The following is an 18419-nucleotide window of genomic DNA, read 5'->3' as shown; positions in this document are numbered from 1 at the left end:
CGAGGCGTGGTTGTCGTTAGAAACTTGCGCATGCCTACGTCGTCATCATCATTTGTCTTTGAGTGGACGCTCTAATTTGACTCTCAGAGGCCTGGTGTTTATCATGGCGTGTTGTACATCACGCTGTGTGCTTGTCGTCATTTTCGTCTTTCAATTAGTAAGCACACAAGCTCGCAACTGTTTTTCTCACGTCACTCTTGCTTCCCTTCCCTTTCACTTTGCTTTTGACGCTGGAGTGTTTGTCTTGTTTAGGTTGCCACCGTCGAGCGGCTCGTCTTCGACTTTCTCGGTCAGATGTGGACGCCTGTCATCATCAATTTCGTCAACATGGCGTTTGTCATAATCGCCATGGTCGCCGTTTCGCGCTTTAGAGCGAAACTCATCGTGCTGGTGCGTGCGTGATGAAATATGTCAGTTCATGATGAGTTGTGGCGAGTTGTGCGGGTGTGGGTGGAGCTCGATGACAGCTAGTGTGTTGTGGGTGTTAGAACTGACTGGATGGTCGCAGTTTCTACGTCCGTTGCTGTCATCTAGATTGTTTTCGATAGTTTCTAACTTTGTGGGTAATAATAGAGCGGGATATGGGCGGTTACCGCTATGCAGCGGCGTAAACTGAATTACTGGAGTCATGGGTTTGGCATTTGTAGCGCTTCTTGGATGGATTCTGTCTTTTCCGTGTAAAGAAAGCGACCTTTCTGTAGGAAAGTGCAACTTTAAATTATTTTTAAACACGTGACTCACGGGTATTCCGATGCAATTAAATTTTGTTACCATGGTGATTGGGTGTGTACCAGGCACTGCTGGGAGATGGAAATGCTATGGAAGAATGTATGTATGATTGGGATCAACGGATTGTAACAGATTTCATGATTTCTCATCAGTACTGTACAGTAATGTACTCTGTACTCTTTACTCTGCTGTAGCCTTTTCAATGTAAACTGATCAAATTACTAGCATAGGGGACTGGCCTCTCTAACCAAAAAGCCATTACATCTAACTTTCAGTGTATTTGAATTTTCTTGTAGTGAGAGAATGGAATATCTATGTTAGAGTCTTGCTAGACCATTCAGGCAAGAAGGAAGACATCACACTAACTGTGTCCACAGTCTGAGAATGCTGAGCTTGCACCCACTGTGGATATTGTTGATACTCAAATAACACTCCTATCACATGCACTCGGGTACAAAGATTGTAAACATGGGTACTAGTAATTTCCTGTAACAAGTTCCATGTTGGTGAACATTGACAAGAGTATTGCTGAAAAATACTCAAATGTAATAGAAAGCAGGTGTGTCCAATGGAGACTAGATGGAGACATCATAAATTGCTGATTTTGTATAGGCTTTAACAGTCGTTCAAAATGGTTGAGCCTGTCCCCCTCCCAAAGCCTATGCAATATTCTTGGTGCACAATTCAATCAATAGCTTTACCATTGTTCATCTGTTAGAGTGTTGAAGACATTCAACGCTTCTGTATTGCCCCCTCAAATGACCTCAGCTTGAGGTTTCTAGTCATTCAAGTGGTCAAAGACAAAACATGGAGAAAGTTGTGGCAGAAATAAGCTGGGCTCTTTATGGTGACTAACACTGGAAAGAATGCATGATGCAATTTCTGACCATAGAAAATGAGAAACTAGCACGTGCCATTTGCTTCTGATCAACATTTTGTACAGTCTACAGTGGCCATGACCTGCCTCCCCCTAAGGTATGCTTTGTATGCTTGGGAAATTGTCAATAATTTAAAGTACTCAATACCATGAAGAGCACTCCCTTAGCATAATATTTATATTTGCATGGTTGTAAGTACTTACTGTTTGCCTGGCATCTGATTAATGCTTGAGTTATTGCTAGATCTTGTTTATTAGCAACAGGACTTTGTTAATGTCACATGACTACGAGAATAACATACTCAATCATTGACTCACTTTTGTTCTGCTAGTGTGCTTTTATGGATGGGTAGGTGACTAATGTCAAAATCATAATGTGTCTTGCTTTTGGTTTTATCAAATGGTCCAGTCACAGAGCACTAACGGGTTTGTTTGTACATAAGAGTCACAGACAATGGAAAACAGTCAATCCCAAGTTCCAACACATTCTAGAAAGAGGGTTTCACCTGAACAGTCTAATTTTTTCAGTGTTCTCCCCAGGATCTCTCAGTAGAGTCGGCTGCTTTGTTTTTCTGGGTGTGCGTGACAATATTTATTTGTAAATTGCAGCAAGGTGTCAGGTGTTCCATACAGTGCATTCAGGAATTAGATGGACTGAGGAATGTGGAGTACACCCCAGGATGTGGTGTCCTGCTTGTGTAAACAGGATATCATGTGTCACAACAGGCTATGATGATCTAATAGTTTCCACAAGTTGTGTTGTTCAATGATTCATTAGACAAGTAACACAATAAAAGAAAGTGGCACACAGCTGTCTTGAAATCCTAGTTAATGTGCCTGTGTAGATAAGGTCTGGCAAACATAATAACCCTACAGAAAGATGGGCGAAATATGTTCCTGTTTAATAGTTGTGTTAGTGTAGCTTTTTGAGCTGTTATTTTAGTCATGTCATTTGTAAGACAGTTTGTAATCATAGGTATTTGACAAATTGCAAATGGCTTCTAATACACGCGATGTTACCTAATTAATATCTATTTTTCACTTTTTTAAACTCTAGTAGGGAGAACACTGTCATGTTCATGATTTTCGTGTCTTGCTCAGAATGAACAATGAAAGCTTACTTGTCTGCAACAGTGAACGTGAAGTCAATAATTTTTTTGACTCACAACAATTATGCGGGAACCTAAGTTTAGCAGCGTTGCAGATTTTGTAATCACGTGAAACGACATTCATTTGTACCATCTTAGGTAGATTTTACAAGGAGGCAAATAGTGTCTAAATTGATACAACTTCACAACAAAATCTGTTCATAGGGCTTGTAGATGTAGATACGAGTGTGTAAACGCAGCTTCATTTACTATATAGTAATGTACTGATTTGCTTGCAGTGGTATGATATTATGTGCTATAATATTTAAAAATCATAAATGTCTTGTAGTATTTGTTTTGGTGTGTCGTCTGGATCGCTCTCAACACTGTCGTTATTCTTATCTATTTGGAAGTGGACTTCTTTATTACGAACGATCAAAACAAGGCGGTAAGTTGATCAACGGATTGCAACGATTGTCATATCGATGTGTGACAATTTGTGACCAACAGGACAATGACTACTTGAATATTAATACGGGCCACACGACGTGGTTCACAGAACACGGATTTGGCTGTAAAGTGAATGAAACAACAACCATCAGTGTTATCGGGAATGCCACCACTGTTTCTACTGTGGACAAAGACGTGACTGGTTGTTTCTTGGACTACAAGGTACCCACAGTTTGTGTAGATTTGAGTGTGTGTTGCACTGATTTGTAAGTTTACCTATTTGATTGTGTTGATTAGCATATGTTTTAGAGCAGCTCTCCTTTCATGCAAACAATTAATTCTTTTTGAGATAATTGAAAGGTACAAGTCTAGTCGTAGAACTGAGGAACACATGCTGTAATAGGCAACAAAGAAGTGTAGATATGTAGTTGTCACAGTATAGGAATGTTTAAAATCAAAAAGCAGGATTTGGATATTTGGATTACATTATGCGATGTCAGTCATGATGCAGCCAGTGTTCTTTCAAACAATGAAAGTAGCCTATGATTTTGCATTGTGGAATGACTTTAGCACTGTTTACATGACGTTATGCGACCCGGGCTCAAACCTGGGACCGTGTGTTTACACGACAATTATTCAGGCCAAGTTGGGCACAGGGCCCACAAGCACAGCTCACTTTTGAATGGCAGGTCGGGCCCGGGTTATGATATAGCTTTGTTCATCATTGACTAGCGCATGCATGCAGTTAATCATGGCAGAAGATCGTAAACTCATCTCACATGGTTTGCAAAAAATTTTAGTTAATTGAAGGAAAGCTACTGATGAGGAATGCCATCGCCTCTTCATCAGTCCTTAGTATGCTTCTGCGTCTTGCCATTGTTTACAGGCCACATGATTGACTCGCACTTCAGACCCTGCACATCTACCTGAGATGCCGTAGTGGTTCTGAATGTGTGAACGTAAAACAGGGCCGAGCCTGGGTTTAGCCCGGGACACAATGTTGTCAATGCGAGTAGAACTGGCACACATGCGCATGTCTGGTGGGAATCCAGGAGGCACCAGCTGTTATCCGGGTTGTCTGTCATCTTTGCTGCCCGCCGTTCCGGTACGTTCGAGCGGTCAAGGTGAAGTCAACTTTGTGAAACTCCGTTAAACATCATGTCGTTGTCAGATATTACACACCATCGACTGCATTTTTTAACTTGTGCTGGAAGGTATGAATGCTGTGCAGTTTGCTAACAAGACAGATGAGATATCAGATCTAAAATTTGATACGTTTACCAACCTTTAGTTGCCTGCAGCATTAAAATTTATAAAGTAAACATAGTGGTATTGAGTAGGTATGTTGGTTTTTTGCATTTGCACCGAATCCAACTTACCCGTTTCCAGATGGTGGTTCTCGGCTACATTTTTATTTGCCTTCAATGGGATATTAATTAACAATCAATAATCAAATCAGCTCGGGCGAAGAACGAACAGGTTACTCAGCTACCAGTCACATAAGCGTCAGACTTTAGTGCCATCTAACTAATGAACTAAAGTCTGTTCACCCTGACTTTTCTCCCTGAGGAAATCCTGAATAAGTTTTGATAGCAAGGTCCTAGAGACACACTAAAGGATTCATTTTAGAGCTCATGATCTTGCTGTTGTTCGGGTAAGCATTGCAGATAGACTTCCGCCCAACTTATTATGCAGCTTTCAATTAAAAGACAAACCCTCCCATTAGGCTAATTGTAGTAGCTCACTGGATAAATGCTGAGAACAGCTGCTACATCCGTGAATGAAACAACAACCACACAAGCTTGAGGGAGAGAGAACAATGTGAATGGACTTTAGAACCTATGGCTTTATGAATAATTGTGAAACTATATTAAATTATATGCAGCATAGGCTACAGTTATTGTGGCTTAATTAATGGTATCTAAATTTAAAGGAGCATTCTGGCGATCTGCTTTAGCTGCCTTCGCTCACTAATGGGAAATCCATATTAACCAAGTTGGGTATCTGGGTGCTGTCTCAGAGCAAACCAACAGATGTATGTTAAGAACGTTTAAAAACTTAAAAACTGACGGGGAATGTTTCAAGAATTTCGTCTGTCAAGTAAAGCGTTTTTTTGCATGCCATCAGATCACCCGAGCCTTACTGACGTAATCATGTTTCTGGAAATGGTCTCTCTGTTGTTCCCGTCGCTCCAAGAACAGTGGAACCCGTCGTGCTACTTTCAGACTGTCTACACACTGACCTTCTTTTTGTGCAATTTTTTCCGTCTGGCAACATTTGAGAGAATTGGCCTTTTTGTGAGATTCTTTGGTGTTAAAGGCAGTAGGCACTGTCGTCGATTATGTTCTAACAGTTTAGAAGCACTTATTTGTACGCGGGACCACTTTCCGCGAACTCCCTCAATTACCGGACCTCGATATTGTGGCTGCACACTATGCTGCGCACTAAACCTTCTCAGATTTCCGGAGTGTTTCTTTAAGGCATAGTGAGTGTTCTTGCCAGGATTTTTCCAACTAGCAATGCTAATTGAGTTATGAGATGATTATTAAAGGGTAACTGCAACGCAAGAATCAAAAATTCTTTTATGTTGGAAATTGATAGTTCTATTTGCATACATGACAGGAAAAATAGTTGTAGATTTTTAAGTTAAGTCTTCGCTGAGATACAGCAGGTTAAAGTTGGCTCCGGTTCTTTAACTTCCGGTAACGCGTTATAACAGGCGTGGTGTAGTCTGACGTCACAGAGGGGAGACTCCATGCTAGCGTGTATTGTAAACAAAGGAATCTGTTCCGAAAGAATGGTTCGGCGTTGTGTGGCTGCAGGATGCACCAAGTCATACTCAATCATGTTTCGATTTCCGAAGATCCACAAGCTAAGAAGAGTGGGAATCGCAAATACGGAAGACAATTGCAGAGACGTTTGTGTCGTTCGGGCGACTACTACTGAGTGCGATGCGTGCTACTGAGTGAACAGGAAGCTGTAGTAGCCACTTTTAGCCTGATTGCTTTGAGATACGTACAGCCAGGTCTATTCAAGAGCTTGATCTGGGTTGTAGAAGAGCGACATTGAGGCCACCATTTTCCAACTACCTGCCTCCACACTTCAAGGTTGCAGAACTCTGGAACCTTTGCAAAAGACAAGGAGAGCCGTAAGTGAGAAGCGAGAGGGTAAGGAAGACTCTCGTGCAAAACTAAAAGTACTGCAAATGGCTAGAAGAGGTTCAGACTCTTGATGACTATAGATAGACTTGTCTCTTGATCATCATGTGTAGTAAATACAGTCGTATGCGTTACAGTATACTGTAAAGTTAAGTCAAGCCTTGTGTCAATGTGAATTCATCGTACGAACTTCAGCTCATTTTGTTCTTTTTTTCACGTACACAGCAATAGCTAGAGTTTTGCATGAACTCCCCACTGTGCCACTATTGTTGCTAGTATTCTACATTATTATTGTGTTATTATTTGAGACAATCTCAAATACGTTTTGACCGCACACGCACTCCACACAAGTACGTATCCATTATCTCACAGCGACCGCAGCTGCACCTGTGATGGTTGTTTACTTATCTGGATGTGCATCGATTACGTTTGCTACTCCTACTTGCGATGATGACAGGTTATCGGGTAGCCTGTCCTCTTCCTCTTTCGCTTCTAGGCAGTAGTCGATCTCAAAGCTTCAGAGACACTGTCGCTGATCTCGAACCTGTGTGGTCTAGTCACTACAATAGCTCCCAGCAGATCTTCATCCTGTGATTCATGTGATGACGGAACGTTATAATCACACGAAAACCTCCAGATGGCTCTTCAGAAGACTCGCTGTTGCTGCCGTCGCGTCTACCTTAGCAGCGTTGCCTTGGATATGAAGATATAGTAATTTTTTACAGGCCGCTGACTATACAGACACACACGCGTCTCCCCTCTGACGTCACACTACCACCCCCAGCATAAGAAGTTACCGGAAGTTGAAGAACCAGAAACAACTTTGACCTGCTATATCTTAGCGAAGACTTATCTTACAAATCTAAAACTATTTTTCTTGTCATGCATGCAACTAGAACTATCAATTTCCAACATAAAAAAGAATTTTTGATTTTTGTATTGCAGTTACCCTTTAAGGGAGGTCATTTTAATATAGCTGACATGTCATCACTTCTGACTTTCTTATGTGTTCGAAATTTTATGGCAGACATAATCGTCCTCTTGGCAACCTCACAATTTTTTAGGCGTCAATGAGTTTAGATTTAGAACTTTTTATATACATCATACTACTGATTGTTCTGGCAAGTGAATGATATCCCAGGACTTCAGAGGTGTCACTCTCAGTCTGACTTGAGTAATTTCACTATTCTGCTGTACAGCATAAAAACAAGATTTATTGGGCCTGCCACAACTTGAGTGACTTTAGTCATCAGAATGGCAACCTTGCTGGTATAATTGGTTGTCACGTGATCTTAGTCGTCAAATGACAACTTGACGACCACTTTTTGAACACTGTTTTTGCATTAGGATTGATGGTCCAAGTAGACACTGCCTATCGTGCCTAACAGTTAACCTACTACCATTTACTAGATCTGAAAATAGCTCTCATAACCAGTAGGTCTAAATGGCGTAATGAAGCAAGGACTTGCAATTTCATCCATGTAGAAGTTGTAGGCATGTTAAATATTTTCTGTCTTCATAAAATAGCAGTGAAATAGCATTTCAACTGTGATACAACACAGCACAGGTATAGTATACAGACGACCAGACCAGCAATTAGTCACAAGAGGGAGCAGCCGTAGTATAGCACATTGCTAAGCTTGACACGGTTTGTACAGCATAGTTGCCTTGCTAAGGTACTTGTGCTAGTACTGTAGTGTGCACTGCTTTGAAATCCCGCTGCAGCCCGTACTACCAACTTTCTTAGTGGGAGTGTGACCAGCAAGCTTGGCCGATTTTATCTACTCAATCGGCAAAATATTGGCATTGTGAGAACACTGATATTATTGTGTAGTCGTTTGTAGTATAAGAAACATTTTATCTAAAGTCAGTTGCTATGTATAGATCGTGGAGCCTTTTATCTGTATCTATCTGTTTGCTTGTTTGTGTATGTTGTATGCAGATCTGTATGTGACTGTTTTTGCTCATGTTTGTCAGTCCTTATATTTTGTTTACTTGTTGCTCACTTTGTTTGTCTGTTTGTCTTAGTCTTCATGTTGTTTATTAAACGTGTCTGCCTGTGTGGTTGATATACTAAGTGTTTTGTACTTTTATTGTTTTAGTTTGTGGAGATTATTCAAGCTGGTGTTCAAATACTTTTTGCTATTTTCGGATTTGGGCTCGGAGTATATGTGGCTATAACCATCAGCGACGACGATGACCATTGTGAGCATTGCCAATTTGCGTTGAATAATACATGTAACATACTGATATGGAGATTGTGGTGATTATGGTGACTTACTCAGCAGTACAGTTCGAGGCAGACAATGTGCTCGATGGCAATAGTTTGTTACAGACAACTTTTCTCTGTTGTGGTCTTAGTTTCTGTTTGCTCCAGTATTTGACCGGGATCTAGGGACACGGACAAACAGTTTGGTACTGTATTGTTAACATTGAAAGCATGTGCTATGACTTACAGTATATCTGTGGTGTGCTGTTGGACACAAGCGTGGACGGTTGATCTGCTATTTGAACGATCGTTCACAATTGATCTAAAGACTTGAGGGGATACACTGTAAAACCAGAAATTTGTGCAATGATTTATATCGTGCGAATTGTGTAGTCAAACAGCATCGCACGAATTGAATTCAAAGTGTGCAATAGGCATGCACATGCTTATACTGTCTATCTTGCTTGCCAGTATCGTGTTTGTCCATATACATGATGACTGTGTTTTTGAGTACGACGTGTAACAACTTGGCATGGCGGTTTCGTTCAAACTTGGTTTGTTGGATGATGCATGTTGCATTGGTCGGGCCAAGTCATTGAAGAGAGGAAGGTGTTGCACTTCAAGTGGGCGTGATTACTTGTGGTACGGTACCCCCACGCAGAAACGCCCATAACTTTGGCACGGCCTAGCGCGGGCCCCAGATGTCGTAAGCTATAGCTGATTAGATGCGCTTGGTCCTTGATGCGAGGGCTTTCTGGTAATGTAATTATGATGTCACAGAACCTTCTAGAAGAAAGTTAGTAATACAAGGCAGTGATTGGCTGTCGATAGGGGCATTGCCTGTTACTGATTGGTTGATAAACTTAGCTCCGCCTTTACTGTTGCAACGCTATGCACGCCACATTCTTGCATCTGTCTTCTTTGCCGTGCATTGGAGTGAGCAACAGCTGTTCAGAGACAGAAGAAGTGTTTTGGACGAGGTTAGACGGAAGCCAATGAGTGTTCCTGTTGACCAAAAGGAGGGTCTCCATTTTGGGAATGACGGGTTAGCGTCTCCTTCGCTGATGTCTGACTACGTGAAAGACCTATCCGAAGTTTCTGCCAGTTCTTGTGAACTCGGGCAACTTTTAGCAGACAAGGAGATCTTAGATAAAGACATTCAGGACTGTTTGGACGACTGGATTGTTACTCTCACTACAGAAGACCGAATGATGCTTAGTCTTGTTGTTTTTCAGGCCTTTCGATCCTTAGTTGTTTTGTATAGTTTTTAGATCTTAGGTTCTGTGTAGCTTTTTGGTTGTTTTTTACTGTAAGTGAAAAATATTTATGGATGGCGTAATACAGAATGTTGCACATATTCATGTTGTCATATCTTCGCGTCAAAAGCATCAATCAGAAATCCCTACGATGAATATTTTAGAAATCGTCTCTGCTGTTATCCTTGCGTTTCACCATATTCCGTTACTGTTTTGTAGAGATTTACGACCATATGTTCACCCCTCTTCAGGGGCCTTTCTCTTCAATATCTCAAAAACGAAAGCACGTTTCAAAAATCGCCACGATTATTATCTAGATAATCATGTCATGTCCCTTTCTGCAAAATAACTAGTTAAATAATGAAACACCGTAGCGTAAAAACGGACAAATGTGCAATACGAAGAAAATGTGCTTCTTTAAGCGAGGCTCGCTGCAAAACGCAACCGTTTTGTTGAGTTCTTTGACAACGAGATGCGGCTATGATTGCTGAATCTTGTTACCGAGTTTCGTCGATAGACATGACAGAACATTTGAATTACGCGCACTTTCCTGACATCACTCCCGGATGGGCGTTTATGCGTGGGGGTACTGTACCAGTATACTTGAAATAATCGGGGTGATTTGAAGTACATAGTACAAATTAAAACTGTGTTGTGCCGCTGAAGTACTCACTGTGGGCAAATTTACACAATATTCCGTTCGCATGAATTTCTGACTTCACGGTAGTGGTTGTGTTATTATCGCATTGGTGTACCACTGTTGTGTGATATTTTGAGATACTGTTTACTGATAATGTTCTCTGGCTCTATTGCCTTTATGACAGTTAATGCCATTATATCACTTGCAGCCATAAGTTTGTACATCTAGGTTCATTTTACATCACTTGCATGTGGACATCTACATTTTACACGTTAGCCATGCCATCTTGGCATTAGTTGTACTGTAAAGCAAACATTAACTCTGCTGTTTGTAAGTAATTTGGTAAAGTGATATGCCAAGCACATCAACAAGGAGTGTCGTTAAAAGACTGTTTCCAAGAGCATTTTGTATAAACATGGTTGCATGACAATGCAAAGGACTACGGTGCTACTGAACGTGGTATGCATAAAGCAAGAAAAGACAGTTGACACGGTTCAGTTCAATCTCTCAGACGGTTTGCGACTGCTAGTCGATAAATCAGGGATATCACGATATTTTGCCAGGGAAATATCAGACCCTGAAACAGGGATTTCAAATTGATCGGCCACTCAGATCTCAATTGGTCAGCCAAGGCTGTTGTTTGGTCGGCCAATGGCTGACTGTTATTTCATGCTCTGAAATATTGTGAATCACATCTTTTTGTATATCGCACAACAGTGATTGGTACTCTACCAATGCTTTTCTTAGAGTCAAAAAATTTTTTTAAAGTGTCAGCTGTTTCTATTAATTGCAACTTTTGTATCCTAATTTGTATAAAAACATTTGGCAATGTGACGTCAGTTGTCTGTCAGATGCTGGGCCTACCCAACTAAACTAATTGAATGACACGTTGAAATACGAGGTGATATCAAACAACCTCACCATCACAGAGTCATTATTGCATGTAATCTATTGTGAAATTTGGGACTAAAATTGTGGCACTTTGTTGTACCTAACATCAGCAGCATCGGTGCGATCCGTGTGCTAACTGTTTTCTGTTGTAGTTGACTACCTCGGACCGGAGGGAATCGATTCGTTCAGTAATGTCAGTTACGAAGCGGGACATAAATCAGGTCACATGCAGCTACAAGCAATGTGAGTTGCTCAATCGTGTCGTGTCCTAATGGCTCTCAGTCTAACTCGTCTTCTTTGTTATGCAGACCGTCATAGTTGACTATTCGAAATCAGGATTAGAAGCTTGAGTATCGGTGGCCGATTCCAATTTGTAGAAACAAACAGTGGCATTGGGCAGCAGTGCTGTAGTCTCTAATGTTAGTCGTTTGTAGATGTACATAGGCTATATTGGTTGCTATGGATTGCGTAGCTATGTTTCATATTCACAGATATTTTAGCCACGAGACTTATGGTACACCACAATTGCTGTTTGAAAAGTATGTATAAATTGAACGGTTGATATCAGCACTGAAAGCAAATCGAATATGAACTTTGAAACTATGGGATTGGGATTAGAAAGCATTTTAGGAAAGAACTGTATGCATGTACTGCATTAGCTCAGGGATCAATATAACAGCCGGCCATTGGGCAATGGCCCACAAAAAAATGCCAATTGGCCAGTATCAGTAGACCACAGCCTGACATTTTGCCAACCAACAGGAGACAACACACATGAGCGTGTACATGCAATGATTGGCATGTTGTTGCAATTTGGTTATTCTAGAAACATCTGTTTATGTTGAAGTGGCATCAGATGACTTGTCATATTGTGTGCACTCAAAACATAAAAATCACAGGTGAATTAGGATCTAATCTGATGTAAGCAAGTAGTTTTGTATACCGTGTCCAATCCTAAAACAGGAAAACTGTTTCTAATTAATAGGCCTTCATGAGTGCATGGATTGAATGAAAACCATGAATGTCTTGCAAACTGCGTGTTTGGGTTTCTAATTACTGCATGCGAAAGCTAGCACCTTCTAATGTTATAATTACATGTGGAAGTATGACAAAGATTAATCCTTTACTACATTCCGTTTGAACACCAAGAGCAGCTGCTTTGACATTTCTTCTTAGCTACTTGACATAGGACCTTCCATCGCCAAAACATTCTCAATGTAGCAGATGTTTACTTTAGATTTTTCAAAGTTCCAGTAACAGATATCTATTTCACACCTTGTTGTGGTTATGTCGTTTAGAACAGTTTTCATGATTGACATTGAAAGTACAGTAGGTATACACGCACTTCTGGCGTTCACATTAGTCAGACTGTGGATTGAGTACGAGTCTGCAAGTAGATCTAGTCGCTGCTCAGTTGTATCCAGCTGATGCTGCATTAACTCACCAACCATTCCAAAGTTGCAGGGATGGCAACTGCATCACTGGCATTGACTGGGTGCACTGAAGGTGAGCATGTCAGGAAAGCAAGTAGCTCAGAAACTACAACACACTGCCATATCTATTGCTTCTTCCATTGTCGCAAAGGCAAGATTCTGTGCCAGTAATATGAAAACATCTAGCTAGCCTGCTAGTTGGCTCCATGTTACATGATGATACTTTGGGCACGTTTACTTCTACAATGGATTGTGGCAGTTATACACTAGAAGAGAGCCTGTCGAGAGCATTGGTGGAGGAAGGAAAGAAGACAGTGCTAGATGGTAGATGATGGGGTATCCACTATATCTGGGCACTAGCAAATGCCCTGAAAATTCAGGCATTAGAGGTCAGATCTTGGTCATGCCTATCAAACAGGTGAGGCAGGGAAACAATTTGTCCATTACATAGCTAAAAGTCAACGACACCTCCAACTCAAAAGTAGTTTGTCTCCTTTCTACAGTAGGGCCTAAGAAGTAATGAAGATATTGGCTCTTCATATAGTCATGTATATTCTGTCACTTACTTGTTAGCTATCATACTATGTTGTGTGAGACAAAAATTTCACACTACTGAGCAATGTGTGTCAATTGCTTAGTTAGTAATACAGCTTTTAAAACTGCTAATTGAACGTTTAAGTACCGTAGATAGATAAATTCTTTTTTGGCCCATAATCTTCAGCTACTGGTCAATATAAGCAGACGCATAAATAGTTACTGATGTCGTACACTGAATCAGATTGGCCAATTAAGTTTACCAATGGCCGGTCAAAATTGTATTGATCATTGTTAGCTGGTGTTTTTGATGGTAGTACAGTACCTACCTTATCCTTGTTCCTCCTGTATGCAGTGTTCGAAATTGCTGTTCCCAATTGCAACTAAAACTTCACCTGGAAACTGAATGTGCCTTAAGCTAGGGCGTGTTTCCACTAGTGCCTAAACCGGTTTAACAAGTTGTTTAATTAAGCTAGACTGGTTTAAGAATTCACTTGTTTCCACCTGCACTAAACCAGTTCTATTCTAAACCTAAACCGCTTTCCTAAACCCACTTCAAAGTAGGTTTAGCAAAGTGGTTTAGGTTTAACTGTCACGTGACAGTAGCGCGCTTGTTTAGATGGTTTCTGACAATGTCGCTTTGATGATATTGACTATTTTGCTGGGATAGGATTGCCCTAAAAGATGTAAGGATCGATAACTAGGGGAAAGAAATCAGTAGCTACGGAGAGAGACAAGACGGTGTCCTTGGTCATCGTCATGCAAATTCCTACTAGCAGATGCTGAATCAGTGAAAACCAACAGTTGCTCTGACTCGGCAACAAAGCAGCCCAATACTTCAAAATAGGCGTTCCTAGACTGTTTGTTTTGCACATCCCGGATGTGCAAGTTCCTAGTGGAAACAGTCCCTTTCTTGAACCGGTTTAGTTCTTAAACCTGTTTAAGCTAAACTAGTTTAAGGTGCAGCTAGTGGAAACACGGCCGTAGTCACCAGGTTTGGTAAAATCTGCAACATCTAAGTGCTTGCAGTCTCTGAGAGTCAAGCCACTGGTGGCTTGTGTGGCTAACTAAGCTTGTTTTAGTGTTGAGTGGCCATTTTGGTTACATAGTGTGTACTGTAATCAGGTGACACTCTGATGGACAGAATCTATTCAGAGCATTTGTATCGTGCAAGGCAATTGGTTGGTGTGAATTACTGTTCATTTTGAGAGTTCAGAGTAGAGGTGTGAGTACGTACATCTTACATCATGTTAGTGGTGCAGTTGCGGTTCTCTTCCTTTTTATTATACATTTTAATTAGTGAATTAAACTATATTGTACTAATGACAGCAGATTGTCTTACACAATCACTAAGTTTTAAGCTTGCTAGTTTATTAATATTAACAATTATATAATACTGTAAATCCAGAAAGTTTAGTACACTCATACTTCTGCTCATGAAGTAGGTCGTACACATGTTATTTAACTTTAGCCGAATTCAAGTGCATCTGTCTATTATTTTTATATTCATGTTATTTAGTACATCCAAGTATCTGTACGACAATAACTAAAATTTCATGAGTACGAAAATTTCTGGATTTACAGTAGTCAATTAAAGGGAGAAGTGTGTATATCATAGTTTGACAATGAAATGATATTTATAGCATATCATAAGATTGCTCAAAACAAACAATATAAATTTTACAAGTTTAAAAACAAATTTACTTATTTTGTTGTAATTGCACACCAGTTACCACTTAAATAAATTAATAATAATTTGTAAACGCATTGCGACACCAAGGATTTTTACCTCATAAAGTAAGACATTTTGTAAATTTCAGGCAATGAATTATTGCGATATGAAATCTGATCACATGGAGTAACAAATCTGCATGATTTCAAACCAAATTGCAGAGCAAAATTGTTCTCCACATTTAGATCTTAGAAATACAGGGTGTCCCAAAAGTCTTGCCCCCATAAGGGGCTTTAGTACTTGATGCCCAGAAATTTGCAAAGGTCTTGCATTAAATAATTTGAACATTTATTGTAGCTTGTAAACTAACTGATAATTGAAAATTTTTAATAATTTTAGTGGCTATTTTACTTTTCCTAGATGGGAACCAGACTTTTGGGACCCCCTGTATATGGTTGGGCTTGTCATGCAATGCCTCAAGAAGCTATGCACACAGGAATACGTTTGGACAACCGCGGGAGGAAATGTGAGTCAAGCTAAGCATCCGGAACCTTGAGAACCTTGTAGGGGATATCGATGGGACGATTCCAGTGGTTTGCTGATTCAATTAGTGTTCTCTTCAGTGGCATAGTTGAGCAAGAGGTCATGAGGAGATAAGTTGTTTCCTAGTTGATAGTTTGAATTGCTGGAAGGACGTGATTCTTCAACGTGAAAGTTCCAGACACGTATGTACACAAGAACTAGCCGACTGTGGACTAAAAAATTAATGCTAGGCAGCTTCAGCCATTTTGGTATCATGATAGAAAACGTATTGGATTGCAGACGAGTAGCTGAGAGGTATTCTGGTCTCAACTACATGTTTCCGGTGGCAGTGTTTGTGGCTTTGACACATGTTGGAGTCTCTTGTGCACCTAGTAATCTCCGTTCGTTACTTGATTGTATCAGCGTTTGAGTACTGGTGTGTCACCGGTTTGTCTCGAAACTTGTAAGCTGTTGTCGCACTTGCTGCTTGTCTAGCAAGTATCTAGACAAGCTGCAACACCGTTTGCGTGGGGGCTCACACAGAATGCACAGTCAAAGAATTTTCAGGGAAAGAGCAAAATAGTCAGAGCATGCAGACAGCAGACGGAACACCATGCAAGACAAAAGGCGAGTCTCTGTAGCATTTGAGTAGACCAACTGCATGCATGTCACAACGACAAACTCTAATACACTCTATAAACATGATGACAACAGAGTATATACAGGTATATACTGTACATACTGTGAGTGTTTATGACATGTGCGGAACTAACTACCGTTTGCTGCTTTGGCATGGAAGCAGGACTGAATCTCTTCTTGGTTTCTTCAAAATCTGCCTAGAAAATCTTTTTGTTGAAGAGCTGTTACAAGAGTGTAGCGTCAAAGACTACAACAAGGTCTCGAAAAGTGATCCTTTCGATTAATTAAAGGTGATCACGAAGTGGAAAATTTTTAAAGGGGTCACTCAATTTACGCATTGTGTATCATACCCAACGATCTCTATAATTTCGTGGTGATCGCTTTGTTTATGGAGACAAACGGCGACGGCTGGGTGATTTTAATTGTGAGAGGTGGGTGTAATGTGACCATATACCTGGTAGAACCGGAACAATGATTGTGGTAAAGAGAACAATATGTTAACATGTGATACAGTAATCAAACATCCTGTGAAATAGAATGGGACGAACAGAAACCCCCAGAGTATATCACTGAGTTTTGAGACCCTAAGTTGAGCAAATATTTATAGGTATAATCATCTGGATGGCGGCTAATTAATTGTCTCTTGAGAATAGACAATTCTGCTCTACTGCTGCTAGTTTCCGACAACGTGCTGACGTCATTGAACATTGCTGTCGCAGCGTCTTGTGTGCACGGTTGTCTCCAGCTTGTCGTCCGCTCGACGAGTGAATATACAATGACGAGACACTTGCAGCAACAAGGACAAAACGTGACTGCAGACTGTTCAACGTCGTGTTTACTATTCTGAGTAGATGGAGTGGTGATGTGTGACATCTATTATCCGACTGTTCGCTTTTATCAATTGATTGAACGGTCGATCATTAGTGCCTAGCGAACAGTTTGTGTTAAGAGAGTATCGCGTGTTGCCAATATTGTGTTAGCGATAAGGGAGGAGACAAGAGTGGCTACATATAGTGGCATGGCAAGGGCTAGAACGCATAGTAATTACCCCTTTCATTCCCACAATTTGTTCTACCGTGAGCTCACAGCTGTGCAACTCGACTATGAGGACTCTTTGTTTCGTTTGCTTTACCGTCGTTCTCCTTTACCAGGTACAGAATTCCTATAACTCTCGCGTTGTGTTGGGTTTATGAGCGCCTGTTTGTTCTCTAGGCATATGGACATGAAATTGTAGAAGAGAAGGAGGTAGTAGAGGAAATTGAACCTGAGAACCTCTTGAAGGATCGGTACTTTCAGAACATGTCGTTGTGGACAACATTCCAACCCGAGGTTGTGATAGCTGACTGGAAAAATAACAAATCAATTCGTGCTGCCAACTGTACACAAAAAGACAATACCAACATAACGAAACGTAAGAGACTTTGCATGAAACTCCAGATGATGAACTAAGGCGTTATGTTGCAACTCTAGAGTATTGCGACTGCGAGTCAAAGTCTTCGCCTATCATGATAGATGCAACAAAGGCCTACGAATTCTCCATCTACGTCCAAGCTATGGTACGTACAAGACCCATTTGTTCTATCTGTGTTTAGGGACTCGATCGACGCGTTTCTAGCTTTTATCACAATTTGTTGAGATAGCGTTCAAGAGTCTTTCGTGCTTTACCACTAAAAATTAGTAGAACGGGAGACCTATAGGTTTACAATTGCTACTCTACCAGTTGTTAGAGGGCAGACCTTGACCTTGACCTCCATATCTGCAGCTGACTGGGACAATAAGGTCTAAATGAATCAGTGTGAAGACTAGAGGTGTTTGTATACCGGAAAGGGGCGTGTATGTGATGTATGCACACATAGTAGGTGAGGGAAAGTGGTTATCATAGACTCTAAGTGATGGGGTCACGGAGAACCATCACGGAGCGGACCCCCACTCTACCCATTACAACATGTATTGTATTATACCGGATCTACACTAGCAAGGTAGAAAATGCGTGTGAGGAAGTGGGAGTGAGTGAGAGTGGCTATCCAAGAAACAGTGATGGATCAGTGGGCCTCTAACACTGAATGAGCGCAGTTGGTAAAGCTATAGTAAGACCTTGAAGGTCCCGACTGTAATTGGGGCCATTCATACTCCACCCAGGCTTCTGTCGATGAGTGACGTGATGTCTTTGAATGTACAGAGAGTCGGAATAGGGTCAAGTGGACGTGTGGTAGGATATGGTGTGGGTGGATTTTGAGGGTGCTGTGTGTGTATGCTTGTGTGTGTGTGTGTGTGTGTGTGTGTGTGTGTGTGTGTGTGTGTGTGTGTGTGTGTGTGTGTGT

General features: G+C 40.9%; 2 protein-coding genes across 2 annotated transcripts in view; both read left to right on the top strand.

Moving 5' to 3' along the window:
- Positions 1 to 26: 26 nt before the first annotated feature.
- On the top strand, positions 27 to 11823 carry LOC134195318 (sodium/potassium-transporting ATPase subunit beta-1-interacting protein 3-like). Its single transcript, XM_062664330.1, has 7 exons — positions 27 to 157; positions 253 to 390; positions 3044 to 3142; positions 3205 to 3366; positions 8405 to 8507; positions 11451 to 11541; positions 11607 to 11823. The coding sequence occupies exons 1-7, from the start codon at positions 104 to 106 to the stop codon at positions 11614 to 11616; spliced, it is 657 nt and encodes a 218-aa protein (XP_062520314.1). The 5' UTR covers positions 27 to 103; the 3' UTR covers positions 11617 to 11823.
- A 5267-nt stretch (positions 11824 to 17090) lies between these two features.
- LOC134195350 (uncharacterized) overlaps positions 17091 to 18419 on the top strand; it is a 3162-nt gene continuing 1833 nt past the window's right edge. The window contains exons 1-3 of the mRNA XM_062664367.1: positions 17091 to 17249; positions 17311 to 17509; positions 17569 to 17654. Coding sequence (XP_062520351.1) covers positions 17202 to 17249; positions 17311 to 17509; positions 17569 to 17654 — 333 coding nt within the window. The 5' untranslated portion in view covers positions 17091 to 17201. The remainder of the gene's footprint in view (positions 17250 to 17310; positions 17510 to 17568; positions 17655 to 18419) is intronic.

This window comes from Corticium candelabrum, chromosome 20 (assembly GCF_963422355.1).
Source record: "Corticium candelabrum chromosome 20, ooCorCand1.1, whole genome shotgun sequence".
NCBI lineage: Eukaryota > Metazoa > Porifera > Homoscleromorpha > Homosclerophorida > Plakinidae > Corticium > Corticium candelabrum.
The sequence above is the reverse complement of the archived record's forward strand: the minus strand, read 5'-3'. Positions and strand labels throughout refer to the sequence as shown.